The sequence below is a fragment of the Plectropomus leopardus genome, chromosome 4 (assembly GCF_026936395.1).
Source record: "Plectropomus leopardus strain MGB_pleo_1.0 chromosome 4, ASM2693639v1, whole genome shotgun sequence".
Taxonomy (NCBI): Eukaryota; Metazoa; Chordata; class Actinopteri; order Perciformes; family Serranidae; genus Plectropomus; species Plectropomus leopardus.
In genome coordinates, this window is record NC_142179.1 from 11197179 (window position 1) to 11212516 (window position 15338).

The 15338-nt window shown below is 39.5% G+C and overlaps 2 protein-coding genes across 2 annotated transcripts in view; both read left to right on the forward strand.

The window, feature by feature from the left end:
* The first annotated feature begins 225 nt into the window (after positions 1 to 225).
* LOC121944515 (uncharacterized) lies at positions 226 to 7259 on the forward strand. Its single transcript, XM_042488329.2, has 9 exons — positions 226 to 404; positions 2205 to 2232; positions 2320 to 2469; positions 2561 to 2681; positions 2871 to 3083; positions 3223 to 3306; positions 4393 to 4534; positions 4987 to 5149; positions 6514 to 7259. Coding segments are annotated over exons 2-9 (1110 nt in total). The 5' UTR covers positions 226 to 404; positions 2205 to 2230; the 3' UTR covers positions 6749 to 7259.
* A 652-nt stretch (positions 7260 to 7911) lies between these two features.
* The window catches only part of cspg4ba (chondroitin sulfate proteoglycan 4ba), a 38006-nt gene continuing 30579 nt past the window's right edge, over positions 7912 to 15338 (forward strand). Inside the window, exons 1-2 of the mRNA XM_042488488.2 lie at positions 7912 to 8234; positions 13652 to 13815. Coding sequence (XP_042344422.2) covers positions 8108 to 8234; positions 13652 to 13815 — 291 coding nt within the window. The 5' untranslated portion in view covers positions 7912 to 8107. The remainder of the gene's footprint in view (positions 8235 to 13651; positions 13816 to 15338) is intronic.

Sequence of the window (15338 nt, forward strand, 5' to 3'; positions counted from 1 at the left end):
GATTTTTAAAGGGGAACCTGGTGTCTCAAATAAATAAATAAGTAGGTAGGTAGGTAGATAATAACATAAAAATAAAATGAATGTATAGGTTAAAATAAAATAAATTTAATAGTCCTGAAATTAGGCCAATTTTGCTGGGTTTTAAGGGATGTCTGTTTTATGCCACTTTAGACCTAAACCGGAAGCGCTCTAGTTTTCAATATCAAAGCGGAAGTAAAGGAGGATTTCTCTCTCGCTTTGCCGTAATTTATCTTTGTGGGTGCGAGGCCGACCGGTTTTTGGAGGACAGGTTGTTCACTGAGGTTATCACCGCATCGCCTCATCCGACACACCGAGTTTAACGCCAGACCACATGAACCCGGGACCCGGGCTGCGGCATTAGGCGCTACATGTGATTATTTGTGGTATGTTTTCGCTGCTTCCGGTGTTTTCCCGACCTTTCCGCTATTGACCAAACAATAAGTTGAGCTACAATACATGTAGCTAACCGATAAAAAACGCTACTGCAGACAAATAACTGAACTTTTACAGGTTTTGTGTTTGGACAAATCACGGATGGTTCAATTTGACAGCAGAAATGTGGCTCAAAAGCCACAGCATAGTTTAGCTTTTATACCGTTGTAGCTTCACCCCGGGTCAAAGCTAGCAAGCTAATATCATTTTATCATGCATTTTTAATGGACGCTTTCAGATGAAAATGTGATTTTTGTGTTGTTTTTTTAACCAGCAGCAGCAGCACTGATGAAGCTTTTAACAAACGGCGGTGTGATTAAACAAAAGTGCGCTAGAGGGCGTCCCGGTAACGTTTCACACGTAAAGAGAGGCGCTCCTCCTCAATCAGCCATTATTAAGGTTTTATAAATAATATCAGCATTAATAAGATATTTATCGTTCGCTGTCCTTTGTAGATGAGTCATAAACCATCAATTAATCGTTAGTTTGTGAAAAATATCTCTTGCTTTTAAGTCATTAATTTAAAAAGGCAATCAGCAACTTGGCAATAAAATAGCAAAATGTGACAGAAAAAACCCAGAGAAGGTAAAAAGAGAGAGCATTATTTTAATTATTTTTTAAATATAAAAACCTTGGGGCAAAAAACACAGAAAACCATATTTATAATTACTGTAATTACATATTTAAATTTACGATTATTATTTAATTATTTACAGTTATTTAAGATAATTTCCTTGTTTGCTTGTTTGTTTTTTCATTGTTTTTTGTGTTGCCTTTCTGTGTTGCTACTTTTCTGGAAATTTGCTAGTAACTTTTATTGATTTCTTTTTTTTTTCAAACTCTTTTTCATATTTTTAGTCAATAGACATTCAAACACACAGACCCCCCCACCCACCCACCCACCCTAAAAAACAAAAAGAAAATAACCTGAGGAAGAAATACATGCATACATACATACATAATTCATGTTTTAGTTAATTAACCCATTCATTTATTTATTTGTGTGTTTGTTTGCAGCGGTGTTATTGTAACAAATGTCCACTAGAGGGCGTCCTGGTAACGTTTCATAAACAGAACTAGGTGCCACACTTCTTAAATCACCAAATTTTGAGGTTTTATAAATAATGGCAGTCTTAAGTAAAAGTAAAAAGCTTGAGTAGGATGAACACAACCTCCCAACCCCAAATTTGTATTTATTAGTACTTTTTAAATGACCTATAAAACATTGCTCCGTCAGTTGCTAAACCTTGATTGAGCCGATTAGATCCCGCCGGCTGGCCGGGGCCCTGCCGCTGCTGGCCGGGGCCCTGCCGCTGCTGGCGGGGCCCTGCCGCTGCTGGCCGGGGCCCTGCCGCTGCTGGCCGGGCCCTGCTGCTGCTGGCCGGGCCCTGCCGCTGCTGGCCGGGGCCCTGCCGCTGCTGGCCGGGGCCCTGCTGCGTGGAGTTTGCATGTTTTTATGTTGAAGGGGGTTTTCTCTGGTTTCTCCAGCGTTACAGTCTGCAGGTGAATTGGTGACTTTAAATTTGCCGTTTGTGAGAACGTGGGTGTGAATGTGTCAGCTCTGTGATAATCTGGCGACCTGTCCAGCCTGTCCAGTACTCCACCTCTCGCCCAGTGTCAGCTGGGATAAGAGGTTACGGCTAATGAATGACTAAATAATTTAGCCTGTAGTTACAGCAGAACAATTAACACTCAATTAGTTGTGTGAGTGACAACAATATAACACTTAGTTTCTCTGTTCTTCTCTGCAGGGAAGACGGACGGACTGACTCACGACATGTAAGAGCCGATACAACATTTTGAAGAACTCTGAGTGATACTACTTTTGAACTAATATATGAATACTTTTTGTTTCTACTTTTTAAGGTCAGGGTTAAGATGTCACATGTCGCTTCCTGTGTCCGCGGGTGTCCTGCTGGTGGGCCTCCCGTACTCCATCTCTCTGGCTGCCCAATGGCTGTACGGCTGGCCCAACAAGCCGGGATATAAGAAGTACATAGAAGCTCTAAAACCAAGGTAAATATTAGATGTGTTCATATTTTTTTATTCATTGACAAGAGTCAGTCAGTCATTAATGGGTTTTTTTAATGCTTGGCCTCTCCTTCAGGCGAATATACTGTTTGACCAGAGCTGTGCTGGAAACTCTGAAGTATCTACAATATGGGAGGCTTTACTTTCAGTGGAAGTCATGGTACAAGAACAACGAAAACCGAAAGCATTATGAAAAGGTGACTTACGCACAAGTTTCTATTTGTATTTGTGTCTTTGCAGACATTTCGGTAAATATCTAAAATTAAATAACCACACTGTCATGCTTGTCTCAGGTTTCATCGCTTCACTTGATGAAAAATTTGCTTTAAGTGTTACTTAAAAATTGTGTCAAAGTTCACAGTCTTGTCTGACTGAATACTTCACAGGGCATCGTATTTGGCCGCAGAAGCAACAAGCTGGACTTGTACCACCCTCCAGACGTGAGCAGGTCTAAAGATGTCCCTGCGCCGCTGGTGGTTTTCATCTACGGAGGTGCGTGGGGCTCCGGAGACAGATCCATTTACTGTTTGCTGGCGAGGCGGATGGCGGAGGAGCTTAATGCAACTGTCATATGTCCCGATTACTTCACCTATCCAAAGGTAAGAGCTTTACCACCTCACATAAACCTGTAAACGTAAGGTGAAAATGACACTGCAGTGACTTAAACGGCAGATAAGAAATGAAATTCTGACGATTACGGTGGTATCTGAACTGACTGCTGCTTTGTCTGATTGTCAGGGGAACGTTTTAGGGATGGTCCAAGATATTGCTGACTGCTTGGTTTGGGCTCAAGAGAGTGGACACAAGTTCAACTTTGACAAGGTGAGAAACATCTTCAGCTGTTCTTTAGAAACACAGGCAAACTTTAATGATAAGACTGACAATTTATTGCAACCTCCCTTCAAAAAAGAAAACTTTTATAGTGCTTCAGCGAGGTATGTTGAGCCCAAAGTCAGGGTTTCCTGTACCACGGAGGTGGCCGATATTAACTTGTGCATTTACGATATGTCATTTTCTGTCAGCATTTGTCTCAACTGAAGCAACAGTGTTGCTTTGCGCTGTAACGCATTTTAATGTTCTTCAAAGGTGGAAATAGGCAGCACGCGGTTGATCATTTACAAGAGTCAAATGACGTGTTCTGCACATTATTTGACTCGTTTTCTGTGAATGCGCTTAGAATACGAAGCAGAGAGCCTGAGTTAACAGACAGTTGATAACCACCTTCGTGGTTCCCTGTTGGCTCTGACTGTGGCTCTATGGTTTGTCGAGCCAGCTCAGTCAAAGAGAGCCTGGCTCTGCTGAACTGGCTTCGTGGTAAACCCCCCTGACCCCCCCGTCACTGTAGAGGCCGACGCTTTTCAGTTATATGTCACCCCCTTTTTTGTTTGCTTCTGTGACACCAGCATACTGTCTAAAATTACTCACTGGAGTGGCATAATGCCACCAGTGCAGTAACTGGCGAACAAGCACAGTACAGAGCGGTGGCCATTAGCTATCCAATGGGATACTCACACAGGGAGACACATGCACGAACATGCACACGCAGCTGGATCGTCTAACAAAACGAAGAATAGAGACGCCCTGACGCAACATGCAGAGGTAACGTGACGTCATTCTCTGCTCAGGACACCATACCTCCACTCTGTCTATACATAACAAATAGTGTTTTGCAGCAATTTAATGCTTTGTTGGTGTATACAGCTTCTTTGATTATTTATCATGAAAAAAACCTAAAACGTTTTTGTTTTCAGTTTGAGAAGCACTGATCCAAGATGTCCAACATGCTTCATCAACAAATTAAGCTAATGATGTTTTGCCAGAGAGTACTGATCGTCATTCAACCTGTGTCCACGGGAATAATATGTCATTAATACACATGTTGTTGTCTTATTTTTCTGTCTTTTATAGGACAACATAGTACTAATTGGCCATTCAGCAGGTGCACATTTGTGTGCACTGACCACACTGTTTCTCATTGATGCAAGAGAGGAGCTTTTCATCGAGGCCAGCAAGCTGAGGGACGTTACATCGGCAATAAGAGGAGTTATTGGTGAGGATCACTGTGCAGCGCATCAGTCACGTTTGCAACGATGTGTTATGCTACAGTAAACTTTGAGATTTCAGATTTAAAATTTGTTTGCACAAAACAACAGAAATATAACAAAAGAAGATGAGCAATTATCTTTGCTCAACTGTGGTTATTAGAAAATTGGTCTAAAACTTAATTCTGGGTGGCATTAAAAAAAACTGTTAAACAGTCTCAAATCAAACTTGCCTTAAGCTACAGGAACCCTGTAATAATAATAATAACAATAATAATAATACATGTCTGTGTGCCGCACACATTGTTGATCTATTGCTTTATTGACCTGAGGGCAGAGACGTTCTTCATACATTTTCCACAGTTGGACCTGAGACATCTGCCTCATTTATATTTTCATAAAACTGATTCCTGGGATTTTGTGTTAATGTGTTAGTTTGTCTCTCATGTTTCCTGGACAGGTCTGAGCGGCGTGTACAACATCATGGACCATTATGAGCACGAGCAGAGGCGAGCAGTCGAGTTTGTCTCCACCATGCACAAAGCCATGAATGGAGTGGAGAACTTTCCGTATTACTCACCAACACACATACTCAACACGTTTAGCCGAGACCAACTGAACAGGTGAGACTGAAAGGATTTAAAGCTGATAGGCACATGCACAGATGGACCCCGGGTGGTGCTCAGGCACCGGCACTAGACAAGTGCCCTTTTAGCAAAACATTTTTTTCTAGTTTCTTTTTTTTTGTATATAATTTTGCATTTTACATTTTTAAATTTGGCGATGGCATCCGTTCTCAATAAAAAGTGTGTTCTATGCCTGTTAACTGCATTTAAGACGAGCCCCTGTGCCGGTATCATGCTGTCTCCTCTAAAATCTGACGTTTGCAGGTCCCTGAACGCAGCACAGCAGGTGGCGTTTCCATGACTCATTTTTTCCTTCGCAGCAGTTTGTCACTCCTCACATGGATAATTAATCTGTAGATCAGTTCACTGCTGATCTGATCACATCAATGGGTGACAATTTATTTATTTATTAATGGACATCTGTATAAAATACAAGTGTAAATATGCCGGAGGTAGCAGGACAACTAATTTACATCAGTAGTCCCTTGGCAGGTAACAAACAACAGAAATAAAGAAAGAGAGAGAGAGAATACAAAACAATACAATAATTCATACAGAGGACAAAAGTACATTAACAGTAGCAATGTTAACTGTATGGCATAAAGTGCCGCATCTATTCGACACTCTGCTGTGCCGTCTCAGCCCCAAATGTGCTATAAATAAACAAACATTATATTTATTCTAATAGCTCTCCTAATTAACAGACCAGCTTCCAAAATCTATTTGTGGCGGTGGATGATTTAGTTGTGGCGGCGCACTGCAAACAAATCAAGCACCCTGCAGAGCCATACTCATGCAATTAAACCACAATTAAAAAATCTCAATACAGCCAGCCTCAATAAGACAATAACCCACCACAATGCATAACAACAAGTACACTCAAACTCAGTAAAGCCAAATTGTGTTCCCACTTTCAGGCGTCTTTATACACCAAAACTCAGCTTAAAATAATGTTTACGCCTCCCACACGTGGTTCTGATCATTAATTTCAACAAATAGGACGTGTCTTGTTGCTGATCACGGGACAGCAAGGAGACCACCTTGCCTAGATCACACATTTTTTAAAAGAATATTTGTAGCTTATTTAGAAGATAATTATAAGAATGTATAGGTGACTATGTAAAAGGAAAGAGAAGGTAAAGAAAATTTGGAGAGAAGAAGAGCAAAAGAAAAGATTTCTTTGTGTTTGTGCAAAAATAAATTTATGGAAGGGTGCCCTTTTTCTGTGATTTGAGCACCCGCTCCACAAAATGCCTGTGCAGGGCTCTGAACAACAATAACATTTATGAAATCTACATTCAATATTTTCATTTTAATTAAATCAGTTTTCACCCACAATCTCTTGTTTTCGTTCCTGCCAGAGTGCCTCCGTTCGCTTTGCTCCATGGGACCAATGACATTATCGTTCCTGTTGAATCTTCCACAAAGTTCTACAACCTCCTCACCTCGCTGTCCATAAAGGTGTCGCTCTACCTGCTGCCCAGAGTCGACCACACTGAGATAGTCACCGACCTCATGGCGTCAGACCGGCACTTCTACCATCCCATCTACAGCTGCATCAAACAGGAGTACAACAAACTTTCGGGAACCTGCTGACGTCCCTTCAGAACATCAGACAAACTGTCATTCATCACTGATAATTTACTGATTGTGCCATTAACTCTGTTTACAGTTTCTGCTCTAATACCTCAACGTGAATCCTGTTCAGCCTTGATTTTAACTTTATTGTGATTCCATGATTATAATTTATATTTTGATCAGACTGTAATTGAGTAAATCCTGGGGTTGTTTCTGATTCATTTTTTCATCTACATTATTGAAAAAAAAGGTTCTTGGTGGACTGCAATCTGGAAAAACAACATTCTGCATTACCTTGCAGTAACACTGTTATTAAAAAGAGTAAAGCACACTGATACATAGTATTGAAATGGGTCCAGTTACAGTCCATACTTCTGTTTCAGACCAACTATGTCCTAAAGACACTGCCACATTTTGATTCATTAACTCATGTTATCATATTTGCATTAAATTAAACTTAAATTGTATTATCTTTTCTTGAATACCTATTATTGATATCAGACACATTAAACCCTCCTGAAGGAACTGATTTTTGTGTCTTATTGTAAATGCTTTATATATGAAAGTACAGTGTTGGTTTATGTATCTTATCTTATCAATCAGCAGTCTATTGTGCTTACATACATACCCACCATACATTAATCAATACTTTTTAATAAATTGTAGGGAAGAGTGGGGTCATACTGCTACTGTGCAGAATCTGGCTCCAAATGACGTCACCAGTGCAAGATGGCAGCGACTATATCGGGGATGAGCAATTGAGAGTAATTTTACTTTTGATACTTTATTTATTTTGATGCTAATACTTTTTTTTATTTTTACTTAAGTAAAATTTTAAATGCAGGATTTTTACTTGTAAAAGAGTATTTCATCAGGGTAGTATTGCTACTTCTACTATGGTAAAAGGTCTGAGTATTTCTCCTTCCATCACTTTCAAGAAGGCATGTGCCAACTGACCCCGCTCTCCCCTATCTGTAGCTAATCTGATCAATAATTACGCTTTCAACTTGATTTATCTTGTGGGCTTTTACATGACATTTAATAAAAGCTAATATAAATCAAGTTAATTAACATCTTATCCTCATCTATGCTGTGGTTTAGTTGAATTGGCCTGCAGCGTTTCCTCCTTTGTTCCTCAAGCTTTTATTTTGAAAACTAGGATTAACATGCCTTTTTTTCCACGCGCACACACGCACGAGGCGGAGTTTCGCGAGGACCTACATCGTTGCTGCAGTTGAGTTTAGTTCAGGGTCTGCAGCAAGCAGCTGCACAGCTTCAAACACACACACACAGACACACACACGCACACAACTGTTGTGTTTGACGGTACCGAAGCGTGAAGAAGTGAAAAGCAGGTCTGTAAATATGTAACCGCACATGTCCGGTAACAGTCGTGTTTCCACCGGGAGAAGAAAGATGGACTCTGCGGGGAAAAACACCCAGAAGAAGTTGTGGCTCCGCGGTCTGCTCTGGTGGTCGCTCCTGCTCGAGCTGGCGTCGGGAGGTAACAACTTTTACACTTTTTTTTCAATGAAAACAAACGAAAAATAAACTAACTTAATTGTGCTTTTAATGCAGTTGTGTTAAACTTGTTACTAAATCACAGTATTGGTCAACTTTGACGAGTTTTCTCCAGGTGTTACTGAAGACTTTGTTTCACCCTGAAGGCTAATTAAGATTGCTCGGGTAAACCACCACCTCAGTGGCCATAACAAATGTTAGCTTTCTCATTTTCCTGGTTGTGCTTTCCTTCATATGTAGGCTAAAGTACTATTCCTGTAACATCAGAAGCGTGCCTCCAAAAACAGACTGTATCACCTTACACAGGATCGTTCATGTTTTCTGAACATGCTGTCGAGCTGCTGCGGTGATTCACAGGTCTTCAGCACAATTGCAAAAATTGTTTATGAGGTTTGGTTGGTGTGTTTGGCTGCACAGCGACAACATAAAGTCATTTTTTAAGCTTTTCAAACAGCATGGTTCTGCGTGATTTTCTCAAATTAATGAGGCTAATAAAATCATTGTTTGTCTCAGATAAATGACTCTGGATGATATGTGCATGCATAGTGCGCACAGAAGATATGCATTGCTTTTACCTTATCATGAGAAGCGGCCGAGATGTGACTGTGATGCATGAAAGAACAATTTGACTGTTAGAACAGCACACTCAGATGAAATCAAAGAAATGGACAGTCGTCGCTGCAACAAGAGATCTAAGGGGAGAATGTGTTTTTAGTGAGTCATGGCTACAGATGTACATTATTTACATTCATGTGGGCATTCATTAGCCTCTCTGGTTGATTTGATCCCATGCATGTGTCATCTAAAGTCAGCGTCTGTCCAGGCTTTGCCCCTGGGAATAATCAGGAATCATTCCACCATAACTCACTCTCACCATATCTTTCATTGAAAATAACTACAGTATAGACATTTCTTTTACTTCACTGCTCCTCAGAATGTGTGTGTTCCCTTCAGCATTATGAAGCAAGCCTTTGCTAAAACATCCTCGTCCCCGGCCTTGACAGTGCATCAGCGACAGAGTGGCATGACAGTCAACAAAAACCGAAAGAGGCACTTCAGTCAAGATGCATCTCTGATTTGCTGTATAAACTGAGCACACAGGCAGTGACAAGCACTAGCCTCACCCCTCAAATTAACTGTAAGCGGGTGTTTGCTGAAAGGTCACTGGCTTTGTTGTTGAAAGAGCGTTTTGTGAAATCTCACCTAAAAAAATGTCCCCTGACGCACAGAAAGTGCCCCTGCAGACATGCAGATTACAGAACAACCTCCAAACACCTCCTGTTTCTGCTTCTTAAGGCTCATGCTCAGGTGCACATGGGTATGTTAATGTGTGGGTATTGTTTGCTGGGATTCTGTGCTCTTTCATTTACATACCCCCCCAAAAAAAGCTATGTTTGTCCAAAGAAAAAATGAAACAACCTAGCTTTTCTTTCATTCTTTTACAGATTTCCAAGGATCCTGTAAACTGCAGGGAAGACCCTTTTGTTTTAACCAAACATGACGTTCAGTCATATGACTTGAACGTCACCGTGACATCGCCAAGATACAACTGAGCGTGCATGTCCATCCTAAATTTAAGGGAAAAATGTCAGTGCACTCCTCTTGGCCAGTTTTTCAGAAATGCTTCCCCCCGTTATGTGCGCAGAGATGAATGAATATGATGTGTAAATGAGAAGGGACAGTAAATGCAGTCGGACTGACTCAGGGTCAGAGTAAGGATAAGTAATGCTGGCTGCTGTGTGCCTTTGGGTCGATCAATTAGTTTATTTCCAGCTGTATAATCTGTTGCTAAAGGCACATTACACCTGACTGGTCAGTTAATCGCGTTCATTTATGCAACAGGAATAACTGCAGTATTTTTTCAGTTATAAAATATTGCTAAATATATATGCCTGCGCAGGCAGAGCTTTGGGCTGAATCTTGAGTAAAAATAAGCACCTGGAGGATATGTATTTAAAAGTCTTCCAAAGTTTTTCAGGCTTGTGTCTGCCATTTACCTGATTATTCAGCTGAGGCCTTAGGAATATTTTATGTGTGAATTAGTGCAAAACAGTTTAATTTTGTGGGTGTGCACAAATAACCAACAAAGCTTGCTACTGTGGGGGATATGATTTGGAAACAACCAGTTCACTGGAAAACATGATTCGTTTGTTGATGTAGGCTAGAATAAAGCTGATAAACAAATTAATACTAAATGTTTTATAGCTAGGGGTGTGATATGGTGTTTTTTATAATAAATAAGATAGCAAGACTGGAAATGAGGACTGTGGGGATTAGTCCACTCAAAGAAAAATTACATTTTGACAATCAATAATTTTGAGTCACTTCTCAAGCAAAATATTTACCAGCCGAGATGTCTGCCTTCTCTCCAGTATAATGGAACTAGATTTCACTTGACTTGTGGTGCTCAGAGCGCCAAAAAGTACATTTGAAAAACTCAGCAGTGATGTCTCTTTCCAGAAATCATGACCCGGTTACTCGAGATAATCCGCAGACCTTGTTGTGAGGAGTGTGAACCGTGCATCTGCTGTTAGCTAACGCCACAACTGTGCAACTCAGCCGAGGAGGACGCCGTTAATGTTTACATCTCGCACTGTCGGGAGCTCGAGCCTCTGGTCCAGGAGTAGATACACGCTTCCTTCTGTGCGGTGATGTGTTTGGTTTGTGTAGTTCAGTAAAAAGAGAATAGTTCCTACATGAAACGCTCACAACAAGGCCTTTGGATTATCTTGAGTAATGATTTTTGGAAAGAGACTGTGCTGTTGTGTTTTTCAAATGTATTTTTCTTGGTGCTTTGAGGACCACCAAAGCTCCATTATATTGGAGAGAAGGCAGACATCTCCATTACCTGGTAACTCACACCAAAACAGTAACGACTGATAAAAAGCATTCGAGGTAAGAGGAAAAATTTGTGATTTTGATTTGGGGTGAACTGTCCCTTTTAAGATAAACCAAAACAGCTGACACATGAACTAAACTATATAAATTTACATCAGCAAAAAGTCTGTATGTAAAATAATGTTGTATATAATTTCTCTAAGAAGCAAATATCTTTATGCACCCGCTCAAAATGTTGTGTTTTAGCATTTAACAATGAGACTGGACAGTGTTTCAGTCTAGGGGAAGAAAAACAGATTTGTTCAAAGGTACAAAATCGATTTTGTAAATGGGTTGACACTGGGTTGGTTGCTCACACATGAAGCTCTTTAAATAGACCGTTACTTTGAGGAAGCCTGGGAGATGACAGAAAAAAACAGTTTTGCATTTAAGTATATATTGATTGAAAGCACAAGTACATATAACCTTAATCTTGTGTTCCTATTGTTTTTTATTAACAATGAATGAAAATGAATGAATATCTTTTTCTCTCTGTAATAAGCTCCCTGTTGATTGCTGACTATATTGATTTGGCTGGTTTAATTGTGTTAATTTGCACTCCACAGTCCGTACAGACTGAATGTGGTCAGACAAACTACCCATTAGTGCATTAACCCTTTTAGGAGTAACAGCAATGCATTAACTCACATTAACTTTATCTAGCCTCCCCAGTCACCCTGGCCCATTAGCGGTGGTCCGTTCTCGCCGTGGGTCACAAACCACAAATAAAACCAACATGGAACAAACATGTTTCTTCACAGAGCCTAAGATCTTTTTTAACTTCTGATTATGCGTGGGAGCTCTGATGCTCATTAAAAACTGAGCTGGTGGTGCCCGGGCATGAAGGCTGGGATGGGAAGGCTTCAGAGCGCGTTAGGCCAGATTACAGGGTGATGTGAGATGGCTGGGAGGTGAGGTAGAAGAAACAGCTGGCTCCGTCCGCCACGTTGTTTCTGGAACATGAGGCCACGGACAATGTGGGGACGTCAGAGCCTTTCATGTTCAGGTTGAAGGTTCCTGTCAGGGCAGGGCAGGCCCATACATGTCTGACTCCCTGCGATCTCACCTCCACATCCTCTGCCTCAGTTTGTATACCGCTGTTGTGGCGTTAAAGTCAAATATCTTTAAAATTCTGTTATGTAATTCCTATGTTTTTGGACAGTCCATGAATGGTTCTCTTAAAGCTACAAACAAAAGGAGGGAGAAACCTGCGGTTCTGTCACAATGCATAGGTTTTGTTTCAGCCTAAACGTGCTTAATATTCAAAATGTAAAGCTGTAGTGCTTCCACTGGTGGATGAGGTATTCAGATCCTTTACTTAAGTAAAAGTACTAATATTACTCTATAAAAATGTTCTGTTACAAGTAAAAGCTCTGCATTCAGAATTTTAATTAAGTAAAAGTAATTAAGTATATTCATGAAAAAATAAAGTGTTAAAGGTACCAAAAGCAGAAAAATGTAAAAACTCAAAATTATTTAAAAACAAAAGAAAAAACACAGCACAAGATAAATAAATAATTAATAATAAAAAAACACCTTAAGAAATTATATTAAAAAAAGAAAACACCCATAAACCTTGAAAAGGTAAATAAATACCTGCAAGCTCCAAATTATATATAAAAAACACCTAAAAAACTCAAAATTATTGAAAAAAATTAGCTAAATGTTTGTCAAAAGCATTTGCACTTCATTTCTTGTTAATTGACTGATTTATCAATAAAGTAAGCGCAGATGTACATTTATAAACTGTTTTGTAATTTAATTCATAACAAAACACCATATTTTATATAACAAAACATTTCTATTTATGTATAAAGTCTTATTTTTTAATGCTAAAATCTTAATCTGTAAATTAACTAAAACATTTTGATAAATGTAGTGAAGTAAAAAGTACAATATTTCCCTTTGAAATGTAGAGTAAAAGCATAAGTGACATGAAAAGAACCTCCAATAAAGCACAAGTACTTCAAATTTGTACTTCAGTACAGTACTTGAGTAAATGTACTTAGTTACATTCCACCTCTGCGTGCTTCTTTAATTTACTCTTGTCATATTTTAGTATAAATCATTTTGGTGCAAACACAACTGGCCCACCAGGAAGGCTAAACTCAGCGGAGAGTCTTACGAGCATTCTTTTAAATCAGGCGGGGTATAATTTGTGCAGTGTGTGTTAAAAAGCTCTGTGTTTGTGTGTGTGTGTTTGTGTGTGTGTGTTTGCATTTGCTTTCCACGTTCACAGACTCTGCTCCACTTGTAAAGAACAACCAGGATGATAATTAGCCTGACTTTTATATCTAAATGTCACATGTTGGCTATATTAAGACCACAATGCTTGACTTGACTCGCTCTGTTTGCTGTATTTGCTGCTACTGTACTTTCTGTTGCAGTTTTCTTTCATACTTTATACTCATTTAACAGTCTGTAAAAGATGGTAAACACCACATATGAACACATATGTTCTCCTTTTTGTTCTCTGTTTGAATTTTTGGATAATCTAACCCTCTCTCATGTCTCTTTCTCTAGCTTCCTTCTATGGCGACGGCTTTGTACAGCTCAAGGCAACAGAGTCGTCCGACCATAACACACTCCGCATTCGCTTTCGAACCTCCAGCACCAATGGCCTGCTGTTTCTCGCCGCCGGCCAGACTGACTATTTCTTACTAGAGCTCCATGCTGGTCGCCTGCAGGTTGGTACATCCATGGCCCCAGTACATGAGCATATGTGTTCAAGCATACATGAGCACACACGTGCACTACCGCATATATGTACAGGCGTGCAATACACACAGACTTTGTGCTTGACCACATGCACGCGTATAGAAAGACGTGACACACGCTGACCACCGTAAGCTATGGCTCCATCACAGTTGACAGTGTCAGTCTCTCGACACAGTAACACAAGCAGACAAGCCTGGGTGGTGCGAGCTGAGTGTTAACGCCACACCAGTCTCTTATCACAGTGGAAACAAGGAGATTGTTAAAGTAGAAGAGTTGGTTAGTTTGGTGTATTTGAGTAATTGAGTGATTATTGCTTGATTATACTTTATGTTTTATTTGGATTATTTGTGACTTGATCACAATTCAATACATCATACAGCCTTTGTCCAACAATTTCATAATTTTCTTGATTTATCCTACTGCTTTATTCGCATACTCACTCTATAGCACAATATTTGGGGCTACAACCAATGATTATTTTTTATATTGATTCTTTTCTATTTTTAATTTATTGGTCCATGAAATGTCAAAAAAATGTGACAAAATGTCCATCACAGTTTCTCAGACCCCAAAGGGACATGTTCAAATGTCTTGTTTTGTCTGACCATAAAGGTCAAAAACCCAACTACATTCAGTTTAGGATGATAGAAATCTAAGCAAAGCACCCAATTATTATATTCGAGAAGCTGGAAACAACAAATATTTGGCCTTTTTTCTCAAAAATGAAGAACTGGATTAATAAATTTTCTGTTGAACAACTTATTTCAAATTATTTAATGGATTGTGCTCTCTATCACAGATGTTTCTAACAACTCAGTTCCTTGACGTTTTAAAAGATGATTAAACTTAGATCAGCCAACTAAAAGTAAGAAAACACTGTGGAAAAAAAAAACAGTACTCACAGTTCTGTAAGGTACTCACAACTGTACAAAAAAAGGTGTACACTTGTAAATTGACATTTTTCAACAACCAAATTGTATTTTATATGCAGCTTAAATCTGTGGCGGTTTGCACCATGCATTGTAGACATTGACTACAACTCACTAAACAGTTAACAAATAACATTTATTGAAAACAATATTCTTACAGAAAATAAAACTTGCCTGACTACTACAATGGCATTTTTACTAGGTGAACACAACTGCATAAAGTAGTAATGCTCTCGATAAAAAGTTTGTTGACTAACATTTCTGGTTCAGACTAGCAGGCGCAGCAACATTTATTAGACTAGTTGACTAATCTTGCACATCCTACTCTTTACACAGTGTTATGTTCTATAATGTAAAGACGCTTTTCCTTACTTTGTCCAGTCCTGTTATTATTAACAATGCCACTTGCTGTATTACTGTTCTGCTGTGTAGTCAAAGGTTTAAATTTCAGGACAGGGGGCAGGCAGGCCCACTTCAATATTTAGAACATGTGCATTTGTTTCCCCTCATTTAGTAGCAAAGGACTTTTATTTTGACAAAATTAAAGATGTTTACACCATAAC